Source organism: Onychostoma macrolepis, chromosome 21 (assembly GCF_012432095.1).
Source record: "Onychostoma macrolepis isolate SWU-2019 chromosome 21, ASM1243209v1, whole genome shotgun sequence".
Lineage (NCBI taxonomy): Eukaryota > Metazoa > Chordata > Actinopteri > Cypriniformes > Cyprinidae > Onychostoma > Onychostoma macrolepis.
The window spans coordinates 23104220-23122314 of NC_081175.1; the positions used below are offsets into that span (position 1 = coordinate 23104220).

General features: G+C 34.1%; 1 protein-coding gene across 9 annotated transcripts in view; it reads right to left on the bottom strand.

The window, feature by feature from the left end:
• Positions 1-1639: 1639 nt before the first annotated feature.
• Positions 1640-18095, bottom strand: part of mapk10 (mitogen-activated protein kinase 10) — a 64903-nt gene continuing 48447 nt past the window's right edge. For 4 of the 9 annotated variants that reach the window (XM_058757970.1, XM_058757969.1, XM_058757977.1 and 1 more), the window contains 6 exons: positions 17904-18086; positions 14722-14846; positions 12731-12754; positions 10320-10383; positions 8419-8496; positions 1640-3511 (listed from right to left, as the gene is read on the bottom strand). In XM_058757970.1, the coding sequence (XP_058613953.1) occupies positions 3369-3511; positions 8419-8496; positions 10320-10383; positions 12731-12754; positions 14722-14846; positions 17904-18086 (617 nt within the window). In that variant the 3' untranslated portion in view covers positions 1640-3368. Of the gene's footprint in view, positions 3517-8390; positions 8497-10319; positions 10384-12730; positions 12755-14721; positions 14847-17903; positions 18087-18095 lie in introns of all 9 variants that reach the window. The other 5 variants (XM_058757972.1, XM_058757971.1, XM_058757973.1 and 2 more) reach the window with 4 other exon arrangements.

Consider the following 18095-nt stretch of genomic DNA (forward strand, 5'->3'; position numbering starts at 1 on the left):
ATGTATGTGTCCACCCTGTTGTAAAATCATCAGCAGCCATATTGAAGTAGTTTGCAGAGACCAGAGACCTCCCAAAACCCCTCTCTGTCCTCTGGAGATGATATGTATTACTGGTGGGAAATGTGATATCAATTATGATGTTGAAAATGTCTGATTAGGCTTGGAAACTTCTGATAATGTTCATGCAGATAAAACGGGTATTTAAATGGCTTTTGATATCAAGGTTCTGAGGTTGTTGTTTTTTTAAAGCAGCACCTGAATGATGTCCAGCAGAAGGCTAGAATATCTTACAAGGGTCAATATACGGCGTCAAAGGTGATAAATGTATGCAAAAAATTCAATCACGTTTGATTAGTGTGAACATGAAAACAAAAGCGCTATCTGAGCATATTTCTGCATGTGCTTAAAGGAACAGTTCATGCCAAAATATTCAATCCTCTATCCATAATATAGCTTTTTCCAGTGGAAAAATTTGTCTTGTCTGAATCAGGAGAGAAATATGCACAGATCAAGCACTGTTTACAAGCGAAAACAGTGCAAAATTGCAGTTCAGATTTTGATGTGAGAGGACAACAGGGATGGACTTTTTCACTGGATGATGCTTTATTATGGGTTATCAACTCGTATTTTGGCCAGAAGTTATGGTTTAAAGTTAAAATGCCTTAAAGGTGCAGTAGGAGATCTTGGAAAATGTTAACTTTAGCCTGATAGTACTGAAAGCGAATGTCCCACCGTCCCTGCAATCGCCGTCCAAAGCCATACGCTCATTACTACATCAGCGGTTCCCAATTCCAGTCCTCACTAAACTTCAACAGATTTCCCCTGTTTAGGGAGTAGGGAGCAAAGAACACTGTGTAGGGAGCATGTCAATCGGAACACAGTTCATGCACGTAGCTCTCTTCTAACGAGCTGGTTATCTGATTTAGGTGTGTGTTAACTAAGCGAGACATGCAAAATATGCAGAGACGGGGACTGGAATTGAACTGCTGGGCTACATCGTGTGACATTCACCGGTGAGTGTACACTTTATAGTACAGTTAGTAAAAGTACTACAATACCAGGAAAGAAGATCGGGCGATTGGACGAACATTTCTTGGTTCTACGCCTTCCACAGAATATATAAATACAGATTAATACATTTAGACCACCTAACTTAATGATTGCTATCGGGATGTGAAGAGACTTTCAACCGGCATAACGAAAAATGTTTCTGAAGACAGTCACCTATTGCACCTTTAATGATGGATGTGTTTCTTGCGAACACCCAGCTTTTCTCTTCACAAGACGTTAATTGATAGTCTGGAGTTGTGTGGATTATTGTGATGTTTTTATCAGCTGTTTGGACTCTCATTCTGACGGCACCCATTCACTGCAGAGGATCCATTGGCTCTGAAGTAGAAACAAACTCAGCTATATCTTGGATAACCTGAATATTTCGCAAATTTTAATTTTTGGGTGAACTATTCCTTTAAGTGGAAACAAATATACATTAACATGCAGTGCCATCTAAATGTGTTACTAAAAAAAATACAAATAATTTAAATAATAATAATGAAATAACTTTACAAAAACAGTGTTTCTGGGTGAGAGTGATTTAGAAAATGAGAGCTCTGTTACATAAACAAACAAAAAAATCATGTGAATTTCATCCCTTTATTAAAATGTTTAGTACACGGATCAAATTGGACAAATACAGGTACAAAACAAAACCGTACAACTTAAATATTATATGTTCAATTTACTGTGTACTGCATAATGTTTATTCAATGAAGCTAATCTTTACCTAATACTAAAAACATCAGCCAAGTGTGTTTGAAAGACTACATTACTTGTCTTTTTTTTTTTTTTTAAATGTAACAATTAAATGTGAAGAGTGGGGTTACATTGCAACAAACAGTGGCCCCAAAACATATTTGGACACATTTAAAAACCTAGTATGTTTTACAGTATGGTGGTTACAGTAATGGTGGCTAGTTTAATGTGATGAACTGCACCAGTTTGAACTGGAGAAGAACTGACTTGTATTTTTATAATTCAATTATGTTTTTAAGTGTGACGCAAGTGTCCAAATACTGTTTAGAGCCCCTGTCGTTCTGGGGCTTATAACAGATCAGTGTAGAAATATGTATCCAGGTGCCTCTTTTTAACACACAATGACTTTAAATCAGACACTTGGATCTAATCTACATGAATAGGGGATTGTGGGATTGGGTAAACAGACCTGACACATCCGACACCACCTGAAAAACCTCTTATCAGAGCCGTCGCGTTACTATATTCATGTGTTCGAGGAGGAAACTGCATTATTTCAAAGGCACTTCCCAGATCTGACAATAAATAAATAAACTCCAGCTGAAATTTAGGTAGTAAGCACGTCGATTCCCTTCGGACAACACAAAAATATGAGATTCGAGATGAGATTTAGTTTGCGAGGAACAAAAGGTGAGGATGAAGTGCATGCTCTCGACCTGCATTCGTTTTAGTTACACACACCTTTCAAGGGTGACGGAACAGCATGCAAGGCTGCCGCAGAGAGTCGGAGTTTCACAAACACAAAGGCAGAAAATGACAGCGACAGTGCTTGTACCCCTCAATGGCTTCCTGTAAAGCAGCCTCACTTCCTGTCGAGCGACAGAAACGCCCACGTTCACCCTTAAATGCTATATAAACACGGTTCTCTATATTTGTATATGTATAAGTAGCTTAGTTACTTGTATCTCTGACCATGCAAGACTACAGGCAAAGGGAAACGGGTGATTAGCTGTGATGTGGCAAGGTGTGCAAATACTCCCTCTACTGGCCGTCAGTCCCACTCTGAGAACGCCTCACAACTGTACACAATTACATATATACAAAAGATAGGGGGTGCCATTGTACATATTATTTTGTCGCATACAGACACACCGGCCCGTCCGAAAACATCCGGAACAAGCAAAAAAACCATCACAGAAAACAAGGGTTGATCGGTGCTCGTTAAAACAAAAGCCCACCCTGCCACATCGAGTGAAGCACAGAAAATCGCAAGGTATTAGATATCAGCCAGTCAATGTACACTTTACATAGATTCCCGATTTTTTTCTTCTTTTTCGAAATCTTCTTATTTTTTTTGGATGCCATATGAGGGGGATTCAAAGCAAAGCAACTAGTGAAGATTCATAAATATACATATTCAGACGTTTCTTTGAATGAAAATGCATACTTTGTCGTCATTTACGCGTGATACATTATTTTATGCGTATATATTTTCTCGGGGTTATTTTTTTTTTATGTCGTAATTACATATTTTCGAGGTTTGTGGATTTCTCGTTCGGGTTCGCGGGTGCCGTTCACCTTCTGAAGAACATGGGGTTGCGCAGGCAGGCGGTTAGTCACCTGCAGCACCCCAGCGGTCCGGCGGAGGTCTCCAGGCTGCTGTCGGTATCGGAGGCCAGGGTCTGGTCGGTGGACATGGAGGAGATGTCGTTGACGGAAGAGGAGGGGGGGAGGCTCTCGCTGCTGTTCATGGCTGCACCTGCGCTAAGGGAAGTAACGGGGGAAAAACGGTTACAACGAAAAAAAGAAGCACAGCCACAGCACCCTCTACAGGGCGAAGAGATACTACAAGCAAATGTTCAAATTTTAAAAAGTACAATAACGATCAAATATGTACAAATATCCCACAGGGATGAAAGCGGGATGTTTAAAGGTGGAGTCCATGGAATGTGTGTGGATCTGAGGTGATATTGTAGGATGTTGAGACATCTATCAAAAGCCATTTATAAAGATATCAACAAATCTTGAACCCTAAGAACACAATATGAATAAACTATTTTACTATATATTTTTGTTGAAGAAAAAGTGCATATATAGGCAATATATATATATATATATATATATATATATATATATATATATATATGGATGGATGTGTATTTATTTAATATAATAACAATAAGATAGTAATTTATACCATATATATAAACATTATAAGATGATTTAAAATAATTTATTTAATTAGACATTGAATAATAATAACAATAATAATAATAAATATATACATTTACAAAAATATAAATGAGTGTAAAGTAGTGCTTTAGCTTATACCATACCTTATAAAAGTCTTTTATATCTAATAATTATTTCATAATTTTACACTAATTTTACATTAATATATTACATATATATTATTTGTTTTACATATAAACCTGAAAAGAATATCAGTACATTTAAATGTGTGTGTGTGTGTTTTACATTTGATAATTATTTAATAATTTAGCATGAAATATTATAATAAATATAATTCGACATTATATATATATAAATACATATATATATATATATATATATATATATATATATATATATATATATATATATATATATATACACATACACACACTTTTTTTGCTGCTAAAACTGTTCAGGGCATGTTATGTTGACATCCTTAACACCATATGCATGAGCAAACCTCAATCAGTCTACGTTTGTAACAAAACATGCTTTTAAAAAAACACAAAAATTAAGCACATATTACACCACTAGGTGGAGCTAATGCTCTACATGAAGTAATAAATAAAGGCGCCTGAAAAAAAGGACAAATTGTCCCTATTTTTCTTCATCAGGTTTGAGAGTTGCACTGACTGCCCTATAAATTCACAAGCCAGAAAACCTCAAATCCTTCACTGAGTCTGTTTGAACAGGAGCTCTGCCCAATCCAATAACCCGCAAGGAGATTGCTTTTGATAAAAATCAAATGCAAATAACCCCTTAAACGGCTTCCTACGATAACATTACAAGCTAATTTACTTGATTGACGGCCTACATCTTTCGTTTTAATAGAAGGCAGCTCTTTAATACCCATTCAGTGCTGTGAACATGATTTATAATAACTTTATAGTACACTGCCCACATCCTCATTTGAGATTAACATTTCAAACATGCAATTTTGGAGCGGGACTGCAGAGTGGGGCAAGAGCGAAGAAAAAAAAAGACAATATGATAAATGATGAAAGCAGAAGTTACCCTTTAAAATGAAAAGAAAAAATGAAGAGGGTGGGTGACATTGGCTCAGCAAGGGCTTTTTTATCGCTGTCAGCTTTATGGTCACTGTCTGTTTTAGTCTCTCTCTCTTTCTCTCTCTCTATAAAAATGTGCCAGACCAGCAAAATATGATCGCTAGTTACACATCACATCGCATTGAGAGCATCAGTTACCTCACAGCACAAAAGAACAGCAATATTTACAAAAAAAAGAGAATCAGAATAGATGACAAAAACCTCTTCACATTGTCCAGAATTCTGTTTTCTGCTCACCAAGGCTGCATTTATTTGAGCAAAAACACAGTAAAAATAGTAATATTATGAAACATTATTATAATTTAAAATATCTGTTTTCTGTTTTAATATATTTTAATACTAAATTTTTATTTTTAATATTTCAGTGCCACATGATCCTTCAGAAATCATTCTAATATGCTGAGATGCTGCTTAAGAAACATTCCTGATTAGTATAAATTTGAATTTAATATATATATATATATATATATATATATAATTATTTTATTTTTTTTGTGAAAACTGAATTTTTTCTGGATTTTCAATGAATAGAAAGTTCAAAAGCACAGTATTAATTTGAATATATACAGAAACATTTTGTAAAATTATGAATATTTTAATATCACTTTTGATTTAATGCATCCTTGCTGAATAAAATGCATTACTTTATTTTACTACTTTATTACTTTACTTTATTTAAAGGAAAAATCTTATTCAGCCCAAATGGTAGTGTATGTTATGAAATATTAAATAAGTAGGCTGTGTTGACATCTTTTTAAAAAGAACAGTCATTATAGTTAAAAAGTTTATAGATATAGTAAATATCATATATATTTACACACACTTTAGACCAGAAAAAACCCCCAAAAAACAATTTAATTTGGCCTAAACTAGCTTGGTCTTCGCTGGTTTTAGAGAGGTTCTAGCAACTTTTCAGCTGGTCAGTCTGGGAGACCAGCTTGGCCAGTACACGAAATCATATTAAACCAGCTTAGACTAGATTTTTACAGCAGGGAGTCTGGCCTAGCTTGAGTTCCAAGATGGTCTATACTGATTTTCTGGGTATCTAATGCCCATTTCCTCTGTTTCTATCTCAAAAAGTCTGCCCTTCAGTTCCTCTTGTCAAATTGCCCTGTTTTTTCTTTACCCACAAATCCCCTCACAGTAAACAGCATCATGTATATCCCATACATGTGATTTCAGTGTCCACTCGAGTGGAAAAATAGACTTTCAGCTACATCGGTCTTCTCTCACTTAACAGAATCCTCCAGTCATCCCCCACAAAGGACACCTCCAGCGTCCCAGAGACCTCCATAAATCTCCCGCCTATACTGCAGTATGGAGCTTCTTACAGTGCAGCATCTCAGACTCCCAGATCCTTAATAAAACAGGAAGGGAACGAGGATTTATAGCCGCCATTGATTTTAACCCCAGTCCAGTTCTGCAGGTTTAACTAAACACACTGAATCACTGTTTAGTACAGGACGCCACATCAGCAACCCCCCACTGCTGGTGCAGGACATCTATAAACACCATCTTTATAGTCATGTGATCAATGTATGTTGAAAATAACCTGCCGGTTTTTCATATTTGTTCTGTAGCTGTCAGGAAAATACAAATATAATACTTTTCATAAAACACACTCATTAAAGACTACAATTTGTAAAGCTGTTTTAAAACGATATATGTGCGTTTAAGAAAAGCAAACTGAACTGAACTGAATATGTGACGATTCAACACACTAACCCACACTGCTGTGAAATATGGAGCTGCATTGCGACTGCTTTCTTCAGCACAAGCACTTAATTACAAAGCGGGGAGACCGACTGAGAGAGAGAGAGAGAGAGAAAATGAGGCCAGAAAAGGATGGACAACACAAGCAAAAAAAAATCAAACACCCCAGCAATATCAAAAAAAAAAAACCTAAGCAGCTAGAAACCAATATATAATTTTTAACATCTTTAGACGTTAATAAGCAAATAAGATGACAACAAACAGGAATCTCTGCAGCTGGTGTCACTGTCTGTCACCTTCTCAGTGCGGCAGGACTGCAGATATGCAACACCGCACTATTACAATCTCACACATGTGCTGCCCTCTACAGGTCAAACACACACACTGCAACTCAACATCCCACAAACCTCAAAGAAAAAGCCAATTAGCACACTAAATCCTACAAATAGTTCAGACTTGTTTGAACTATTATTATTGTAAAATGATTAAATCAGACACCATGGACTCCAACCTTAATTATGAAACATGAATACATATACAGTGGAAAATATACAATACATTATAAAATCACAAATACATTTTTAAACATTGATATGTCAGTTCCCAACCTTTTAGGTTTAAACTTAAGAATTAATGCACTTTTTTATTTTATTTTTTATACCATTACTTGGATATTTTTACATTGCTGTAGAATTTATTTACATAATGGTTCAAAGGAAAGAAAAAAAAAAACACACACACAAAAATTCCCCTTCACTAAGCTCTGCCCCTTAGGTTATTCTTGCTAACTTCACACAATGTAAAAATATATGCAGGTAAAAATTGGATGGATATTATTTTTTTGTGTGCTAAAGTAAATTGTGACAATGCAAAGCAGTTTTATCTGGCATTCGTTATAATAAAAAATGTTGAATTACAGAGTAACACACTAAAAAGTGCAGAAACTTCCCAGAATCAACTGATGAAATAAAATAAAATAATTTTGAAGTTATTACAGGTTTTCATTCCGATTTTCATGAAAAAAAAAAAAAAACTCCAAACAGATCTTCCACTGAACTGCATTATAACATGTTTGAAAAAATAGTGGATGGCAACAGCTGCTAAATAGGATTGGTCATTAACGTTTTTAAGGCAGGGCTTAGTGAAAGATCAATTGTAGCTCTGTAAGTGAAAAATAGGCTAAAATAAATACAGTGCAATAAAGTCATTTTCCTAAAGATGCTGTAAGCGTGTGTTTTTTTGTTTGGTATATCCTCAATCTGACAAATTGAAAGAGTTCTCCTAATTCACAACCTCTTGGAGAGACCCTAATTTTTTTTAGCCAATCAGAAACACTTTCTGCCTGTCAATCACTGCACTTTAGTTGGAATGTCTTTAGGGGTGAGGTTTTGTTTTGTAGCAGAAAGTATTGGATGCAATCGCTTACAGCACCTTTTCTTAATTTCAGCAAAGACCACAACAGACAACATTGTCAATTACATATTGAACAATAGCACATAATCACACTCAGGGCGTGCTCTGTTTGAGTCACACGGACGAGATGAGAGGGGGACAGGGACAAATGGAGCAGTCACAATGGGAGGGTTTCTCATAAACAGCTGAAATCACTTTAAATTGACTTACAGAAGCATAGCTTATGCACAGAGAGTACCTGAGGGAGAGGGCTGTCCCTTCACCACACCATTCTTTGTTCTCTCCTCGAAGTTCATCACCTCTTTATAGATGAGCTCTGAGCCAGAGAGACAGAGGGACAAAAACAGAGAGAAAGAGCACATTTAGATCTAATCAACTCAAACTACTCTAGGTTAATTAAAAACCAACAAAAACAAAATTAACAAATTACTAGTAGTTGAATTATAACATTTATTTAATTCTAAAAAAAAACCCTCTTTCAAGGGTTGGGTTTGAGTCTGTTAATTGTATTTTATTAATAGCATTTTACTTCACTATGTCTTCATTTAGGACCCTATTTTGTGGGGACAAAATATGTGTGTGTGTATATATATATATATATTGTGACGAGTCGGTGGCCCTCCCCCTTATTATCATCACCACCCCGTCCCTTATTCGCCGCCCTTCACCAGGCTCCCGACGGGAGTGGGTGTGTGAGAGAGGAGGGGCGTAGGAACAGCGAGGGCTGGCGGCGTGTGAGGAGGCACAGCTGAATGGAATGAAGCCTCATCACCGCCGCTGTTTAAATGCCAAGCGCACCTCTCCTCAGGAGACCGGTCTCTTCCCCCGTGCACGCACGCACGCACGCACGCACGCTGGTGTCCTCGTGGGTCCAGGAAGGGTGCGTAGAGGGACTTTCGCGCCACCGGAGATGTGAGCTGCAGAACCCGCGGTCTGGTAGAAAGCCGCACCCGTATGACGGCCGTCGGGCCAGGATGCCGGGTCGTACAAGTCCTGCCAAAGGCCGTGGAAAGAAGAGGAAGCGCCGCCGCTCGTGACCCGGACCAGAGCGGGAGCGCGTGCGGCCACCGGACTCCGCCCCTTACCTGGACCCTCCCTTCCAGAACACTGCCCTCCTTCACAAGCCCCGCAGCACGACGAGGACACCAGATCCCCCTGTTTCAGTTAGGCACTTCTTCCCCCCTGGACAGTTTATTTTATTGTCTTTTTGTTTAATAAAAGCCTCTCCGAGGCCTGACGCCACACCCACTGTGTCTGTCGTTGGCTCCTCCCGTCACTATATATATATATATACACATATGTTGAAGTACTAAAATTACTTAAAATACGTTAATTAAAACTAGATGCAAAATATAACCTAATAAACATGACAAGAGCAGATAAAAAATACTAAAACTTAAAATAAATTAAAATAGAAGCTAATTAATATAGTATTCATATAGTATATATACAGTATTAAAAAACTACTGTAATATTCAGCTAAACTACGGTAATATACTACAAAAATTAAAACTTGATGTAGTATATTTTGTTTACCTTGTGTTGTTTTAGTATTACTTATATAATATTACGACGCTATCTCACGGCAATTCGTACATATTTTACAATGTGGCTAATTCGTATTAATTCGTATGACCTCACTCGTGCAAATCCATACGATTTTTGCTAAATCGTACGTATTTTACGAGTTGCACAATTCATATGAATTTTTACGAATGACCTACACCTAACCCCGCCCCTAAACCTACCCGTCACTGGGGTTTAGACAAATCGTACAAAAGTGTGAGGTCGTACGAATTAGCCAACTCGTAAAATACTTACGAATTGGTCGTGAGATAGCGTTGTAATATTATATAAATAATACTGAAACAACACAAGGTAAACAATATACTACATCAAGTTTTATTTTAAAATGTAAACATGCAAAAAGGTATATTTGATAGCTAGTTTTAGCATCTGAGGATAGAAACTAGCATGATCTCAGTATAAATAGTCTAGTAACGCAGTAGCAACAGAAGTCAATGTGGACACCATGATAGAAAAACAACTTTGAATGATTTACAGCTTCATCTCTTCATCTGTCTGTGGGCTGTGAGTTATGTCATGTACACATGCAGAGAGCTCCAAACAAAGGCCTACCTTTCCATTCATCAATCGAGTGTTCCCTCTCATCTAGCTGTTTATCATAGATCTGTGGAGGAGGCTGAGACAGAGAGAGAGAGACACACATTTAATCGTTACCCAACATAATCATAAACACTGAGTGTCTTCTAGATAAACATGTCTTAAACATTTCATTGCTGGTCCTTAATCATAAATACAATCCTCTTACTATTAAAAATACATGCTTTATTATGGAAGCCTGTTTCCACTACTGAATTCAAAGTAAAAAAGTAATTGTATTTTTTATCGTGCAATTCAGACCTTTTTTCTCTCAGAATTGCAAGGTAACCTAATTCTAAAAAAGAAAAAAAAAGGCAATTCCGAAATATAAACTTGCAGTTCTAAGCAGTCAGAATTGTAAGATTTAAATTCAGAATTTAGATTTTACAGAGTTTATATCTCACAATTCTAACCTTTTCCCTCAGAATTCTGAGTTTACGTCTCGGAATTAAGTTTTTTGTTTCCGCCATGGAATAAAAAAAAAAAATTGTCACAATTCTACCATTTTCTTGGAATTGTATCTCATAATTCTGATTTTCTACTGATCTCTTTATATATTATCTTTCCTCATAATTGTGAGATATAAAAAATTATTGAGAGTTAAAAAAAATTTGCAATTACCTTTTTTAATTTTTTTTTTATTCCATGGCGGAAACAGGCTTCTATACTTTATACATCAGGCAGTATATGTAGTTATACTTAAAAATGTTTAATTAAGTCTAAATATAGCACATCTGCTCCTGCAGAGTCACTTATTTGATGGAATGTTTTTCATCTTGCATAAATCATGATCAGAACACAGCACTACATTTGAGGGCCAGACTTGTAATGTTAAAATATCTGGGTTAAAATGTTACATTACAGTGTTCATTCTACAATATGAGTAAATTACATATTACACGTTGTTAACAATCATTTTCATAACTACTAATATTTTTATGTAAAATAACATAAACACTGTAATGTAAAGCGTTACGACCACTTGCACATGCAGTTGACATGTTCAACAGTAAGAACTTAGTAAATAAGGACCAAACACCACCATTAGTAGGACAGAAAAGCAGAGAAAGTTCCGCCGTTAGGTTTCAGATTAAGACAGAGACATGAAAAACACAGGCTGTGTCTCAGAACCTAGTGAGCAGCCTAACTAGACTGCATTTATGGGCATCATGGACACAATCAAATCAAACCTCAGCAGCATTTCAAATGTTCAAACTGAACACTGGCAGCATTTTGTGCTTGATTCAAATGTTCCTGTGTTGCTGCCACAAATATTGTCTATATATGCAGCTCACTAGGTTTTGTAACAAGCCAGAGAAAATAAGAGTAAGAGATATAATCAAAAAGAGAGATTAAATGGCACTGAATGGAGTATTATGAAAACTGGGGTTCCTTAACGCACAATGAATCTGCAAGATTAATTTGAAGTATATTAGTTTTATATTTGATTTCACAAAGCACACAGGTGACTGCCTTTCGACTGAGTAAATCTATCTAAAAGTGAGTAAGTGATTCTGTCGGTTTGTTTGATGTGATTGGGTGGCCTTTTGTTAACTGGTTAACCTAAGTAATGTCATAATATTATACATCATCATAAAAATGAATAATTTAGGGTTTGATTATAGTTTGGGCTCCCATTTGCTTAATTAAATTCATTTAAAACTAGTGCTGTCAAACGATTAATCGCGATTAATCGCATTCAAAATAAAAGTTTTTGTTTACATAATGTGTGTGTACTGTGTATATTTATTATGTATATATAAATACACACACATGCATGTATATATTTAAGAAAAATATGTTATATTTGTATTTTAAATATATTTATATATAATCTAAATTATATAAATATATACATGTAAATAGATGTAAATATTTTCAAAACATATACTGTATGTGTGTGTATTTATATATACATAATAAATATACAGAACACACACACACACATAAACAAAAACTTTTATTTTGGATGCAATTAATCGCGATTAATCGTTTGGCAGCACTATTTAAAACTAAAACCACCAACCAGGCATTGTTGGAATTCAAGGTTTTATGGTGCCTTAAACTTTAAACCTCCTCTTCTATTCTGTTCTATTCTATTCTATTCTATTCTATTCTATTCTATTCTATTCTATTCTATTCTATTCTATTGCCTCTAAATGTTATTTGAATACAGAATTGAATCGTATTATTCCTTTCATACATTCTACTAGATTAGTACACAATACAGACACACACAAATACACACATATTCACACACTGTGCAAATTTCAGGACAATTTTTGTCTGTTTTTGAGTTCTAGACATCAGTGTGTGTTACAAAGAGATCGGTGTGTGAGTGATTTGAGATGAGGAGGTTTCCTAAGTGTGGAATGGTCTTTATTTACCATAGATATCTGCTGATTCCTGGCCTTCATCAGAGAAAGAGAAACACCAAAGAGAAGGAGAAAAGAATCACACTAATCATAACGATGCTCATGGGTTATTAAAACAAACTATTTGCTGTTGAATGTCAGATTTTCTATCAGATTAGTATTTTTGTTTCATATTTGGGTCAACAGAAAAGTGTATGTTCACATAAAATGACATCTGCTAACAGCTATACACATATTTACAGACAAAAATGTGAACTGGTTTTTCTCTGTAGTTCAGTACTTTGTGTTCTGTACTTTCTAGAACAAGAAAAGCAGACCTGTTGCGTCCTTGAAACCCCTTTGAAAAATTACAGACACAAACTTTAGACAAGAACAAGCTGTTTGTCAAAAGGGGACGTGTGAACAGAAGCCGAGGCAAATGCTTATTGAATGTTTAAAAATCTTCATCAAAGAACAGGACAACTTTCTGTTATTTTTACTCCTTTCTTGTGTCCTCTCAAACTGATGAAGGTCCCCAGAATCAACCACAAACATTTACAAACTGAACAAATGCAACATAAACCCTGATCAAGATTTAAAACTATTGAGTATATTCTATTAGATCTATATAATATAATATAATATAATATAATATAATATAATATAATATAATATAATATAATATAATATAATATAATATAATATAATATATAATAAATTGCATCTAAGCATCCAAGTCTGATAATAAATATTTGTCATTATTTAAATAAAATTACTAAAATTGTTTCAGACTGAATTCATATTTCACCACACAAAAACTTAAAAAAAAAATAAAAAAACTGAAAAAATAATAGTAAAATGAGATAAATATATGAAATGTTGTTTTGTTTAAAAAAAAATAAAAATAAAACTGGCAAATTGTTAGATATTTCAGACTTGGTTCAAATGCATCAGTTGTTAAAAAATGTTTTTTTTATTGGTATAACCTAATGTGGTGAGTTTAATTCACAATATTCTATAAATAATAAACAATACAAAATTTGTATTGTGTAAATTAAATAAAAAAATGAATATTTTGATCTGAATAAATGTAGGAAAAAACAAAACATTGAGACTTGGTGGAAGTGCATGCAATTTTTTAAAATAATTTTATTGGTATGACCTGATGTGGTGAGTTTAATTCACAATCTTTTATAAATAATAAACAACACAAAATTTGTATTGTGTGAATAAAAAAAACAAAAAACAAAAAAAAACATTTTGATCTGAATAAATATAGGGAAAAACAAAACATTGAGACTTGGTGGAAGTGCATACAAATTAAAAAAAAAAAAAAAAATTATTTGGTATAATCTAATGTGGTGAGTTTAATTCACAGTCTTCTATAAATGATAAACAATACAATATTTGTATTGTGTAAATTAAATAAAATATATTATATATTATTTTTTTTAAATTGGTGTAACCTAATGTGATTTAATACATAATATTTTATGAATAATAAAATGTATTATTATTTAATGAATGTGTAAATTTAAACAAATAAATAAATACAAACAAACAAGCAAATAAAAATAAATACATATTTATTGTAAAATATATTTATTTAATATTTTATATATTTTATATTAAATTAAACATACATTTAACAAATTAATAAAAAAAAATGTAATATTTCCATGCATTTTCTTTGCCCTGAAAATTCATACTTGGTGTGAACAAGCCTTACATCTGCAATATGTCATATTGATTGGTAGTTATTTATAGTGCTGTGCATTGCATAAGAACATTTTTTTTTCCTCGCGCATATTCAATCAGTTGTGAGTGATGGAGGATATCATGATTGGTCAAAGAGTTCCAATCATGTAGAAAAAACAGAACAGATGACTCAAAATACTGAATATGGGCAAACTTTAACAGAGTAGGCTTCAGTATATAAAAGACATGCGGTGGCCAGTCTGTAATTAGCTAGCGGTAGTGTGGACACAGCTGAGAGTGACAGATGGCCGCAGATAGATACTCACTGCCTCCACCTCGGCCGGGTCGTACCACACGTTGATGTAGGGGTGCTGCAGGGCCTCGTCCACTGATATCCGCTTAGCGGGATCAATGATCAACATCTTAGACAGCAGGTCTCTGGCCTGACTAGCTGTAAAACACATCACAACAGACCTTAGAAACGTTTACATCAGCTAAATGGAGGCATTTTACAGAATTGTATCATTTTTATAAAGGCTGCTTAAAATGATTAGAATTATTAAATAATCAAATAATTATTACAAAATAATAATACAATTATTATTATAAAGTAATTATAAAATTATTTTTAAATTATTCAACTTTTGCAAAAATTAATAAAATATCTAGTCACATTTTATTGCGCTCACCAAGGCTGCATTTATTTGATCAAAAATACAGTAAAAACAGTAATTGTCACGTGTATGTTCTGTTTAGCCTTTCTTTCTCTTTCCTTTTTCTGTGTGGATTTATTAAAAGACACTGTTCAATTGACTACCTGACTCCTTCGTGCTCCAACAACCCGTGACAGTAATATTGTGAAATATTATTACGTGTTTAAAAGAACATTGTTCTTTTTGAATACATCTTAAATTGTAATTTATTCCTGTGATGCAAAGCTGAATTTTCAGCATCATTACTCCACTCTTCAGTGTCACATGATCCTTCAGGAATCATTCTAATATGCTCATTTGCTGATCAAGAAATATTATCAATGTTGAAAAGCATATTATTATTACCATTATTAATTGAGCACTTATAATAATTAATAATCGTTATGAATAACTGGTATCAACAGCATTTCATTACCGTTTGTTCATATAAATGCAGACTTGGTAAGCATATACTGTATGTTACATATATTTTTATTGGAACTTCAACAGAATTGTTGATTTCAGATGTTTGAAGAATTCAGTGCCAACATCTCACAAATCAGACACACAATCTTCACATTTCATCCTCTATTTCTCTTTGCAAGGGCACTGAAAACATCCTGCTCGTCTTTCCTCGCGCTCTCACCTTTCCTTCCCTCTCTTCTTCTCCACCTCTGTACGCTCTCTGATTCCCTCACTTTCTTGCTCTATAAATAGCCGGGTAAAGTCAGGCCCTTTCTCTCTCTCCTCTTACAGCATCATCCCATCTCTCCCTTCCCTCCGCCACCGGCTGGACCACTTCAAAATGGCCGACACCGATTTCTGCAGATCTCTCTCTGACTCGCTCCCCCTCTCTGCCTTTCAATATCAATTTGTTATGCGAACGTGTTTGATAAGCATAACAGAAACTGTACATTCATATTGGCTAAGTCTTTGTAGACTAAGTAAAATTGCTATTAAAATGTACAAAAATAAAATGACAAAATCAAATATTTCGGTACAGACTTAGTCTGGTCTTAGTAGAGACCAAAAGGGAAGTCGACCACAGCACTTCTCATGTTGGACGTCTTGTTTATCTCACACGCCCAGAACAGTTCATGGAGCCTCGACTAACAGGCTGATGAGTCGAATCAGCAAGTCATCAAAAGTGTGCAATGCAGTGGTTGAAACTGAGAAGCACATGTGTTGCTGTCTCTCCTCCGGCACACTCTGCTGTACCTGACGGCAGGAGGTCCAGCTTCACAATCACACTCGTATCCATCATATCTCACCCAGCCAATTTACAGTCTAATCAGCACTGCCTTATATCGCTCTTTGTTCCCAAACTGTAGAACGTTCAGCATCTGCCTGTGATGTCTGTTCACTGAGAATAAACTCCACCGTGCAATTTTCATATCAAAAGTGCATGATTCTCCTCCGCTTTCCCCTGAAGAACAACTACAGCTCTGAGCACAATTTATGAAACGTCTCTCAATTTCGCAAATGGGAAGGAAATTGCTGCCTGATTCATGCAGGCAAACCAGGAAAATAACAAAGAGATGAATCAAACCGAAATCCTAGCAGTATTTTAGAGTTAATCTCACAAGGAAATAGCTTATAATTGTCATTTTTCCACATTAAAATATATTTTTAATATTACAATAGGGTACTAAGAATGAAGGAAATTCTAATGATCAACAAAATAAGCTTTGTTGATTTTACACAAAACATATTAGCATATATATATTTATATTATATTATAATATTTATTTATTTTAGATTTATTTTTTTATTAAGAATGGAGGAAATTCTAATGGTCATAAAAATAGGCTTCATTATATTAATATTAAAAATTCAATTTTATAAAAAAAATTATGTATTTATTTACATTTTATTTCGATTTTTTTCTATTATTTCTTTATTTTGATTCAGAATGGTGGAAATAAATGGAATAAATATAGGGAAAAACAAAACATTCAGACTTGGTGGAAGTGCATACAATTTTTTTTTTTAAATTATTTTATTTGGTATAACCTAATGTGGTGAGTTTAATTCACAATCTTCTATAAATAATAAATAATAAACAATACAATATTTGTATTGTGTAAATTAAATAAAAAAATGAATATTTTGGTCTGAACAAATATAGAGGAAAAAACATGCAATGCATGCAATTTTTTTTTAATTGGTGTAACCTAATGCGATTTAATACATAATATTTAATGAATAATAAAATGTATTATTATTTAATAAATGTGTAAATTTAAACAAATAAATAAATACAAACAAACAAGCAAATACAAATAAATACATATTTATTGTAAAATATATTTATTTAATATTTTTATATATTTTAAAATATATAAAATTAGATTTGACGCAAAACATATTAGCATATATACATTTATATTATATTATAATATTTATTTATTTTAAATTTATTTTTGATTAAGAATGGAGGAAATTCTAATGGTCATAAAAATAGGCTTCATTATATTAATATTAAAAATTCAATTTTATTAAAAAAAATGTTATGTATTTATTTACATTTTATTTCGATTTTTTAAAATAATTTCTTTATTTTGATTGAGAATGGTGGACATTTGTTTTCTTTACACAAAATATACAAAAAGTATGTATGTGTGTATGTATTTATTTACATACATTATTTTATTTAATTAAATATGACCAGAACCTTTTTAAAGAGTTTTTCATGAGATTCAACCTCAAACTTAAGCTACACACACACACACACACACACAATATACTGTGATAGTACTTGACTTTGTATGCCAAATAACATGCTTATGACTAAAAGTGCACAAACTCTTGCTTACCTTTGAGTTTGTTGTGCTCCGAGTCTGCAGGGAAGAGGCAATCAGGGAAGAGTTTGGGGAAGGTCAGGCCGGCGTATTTTGGCCTGTTCTCCACATAGTTACGCACCGTCGGCTGCAGTTTCTTCATGAACTCAGGAGAGGGTGTGCCAAGCTGCTCTATAACCTTATTCCATTGGTCGATGTCTGAATGTG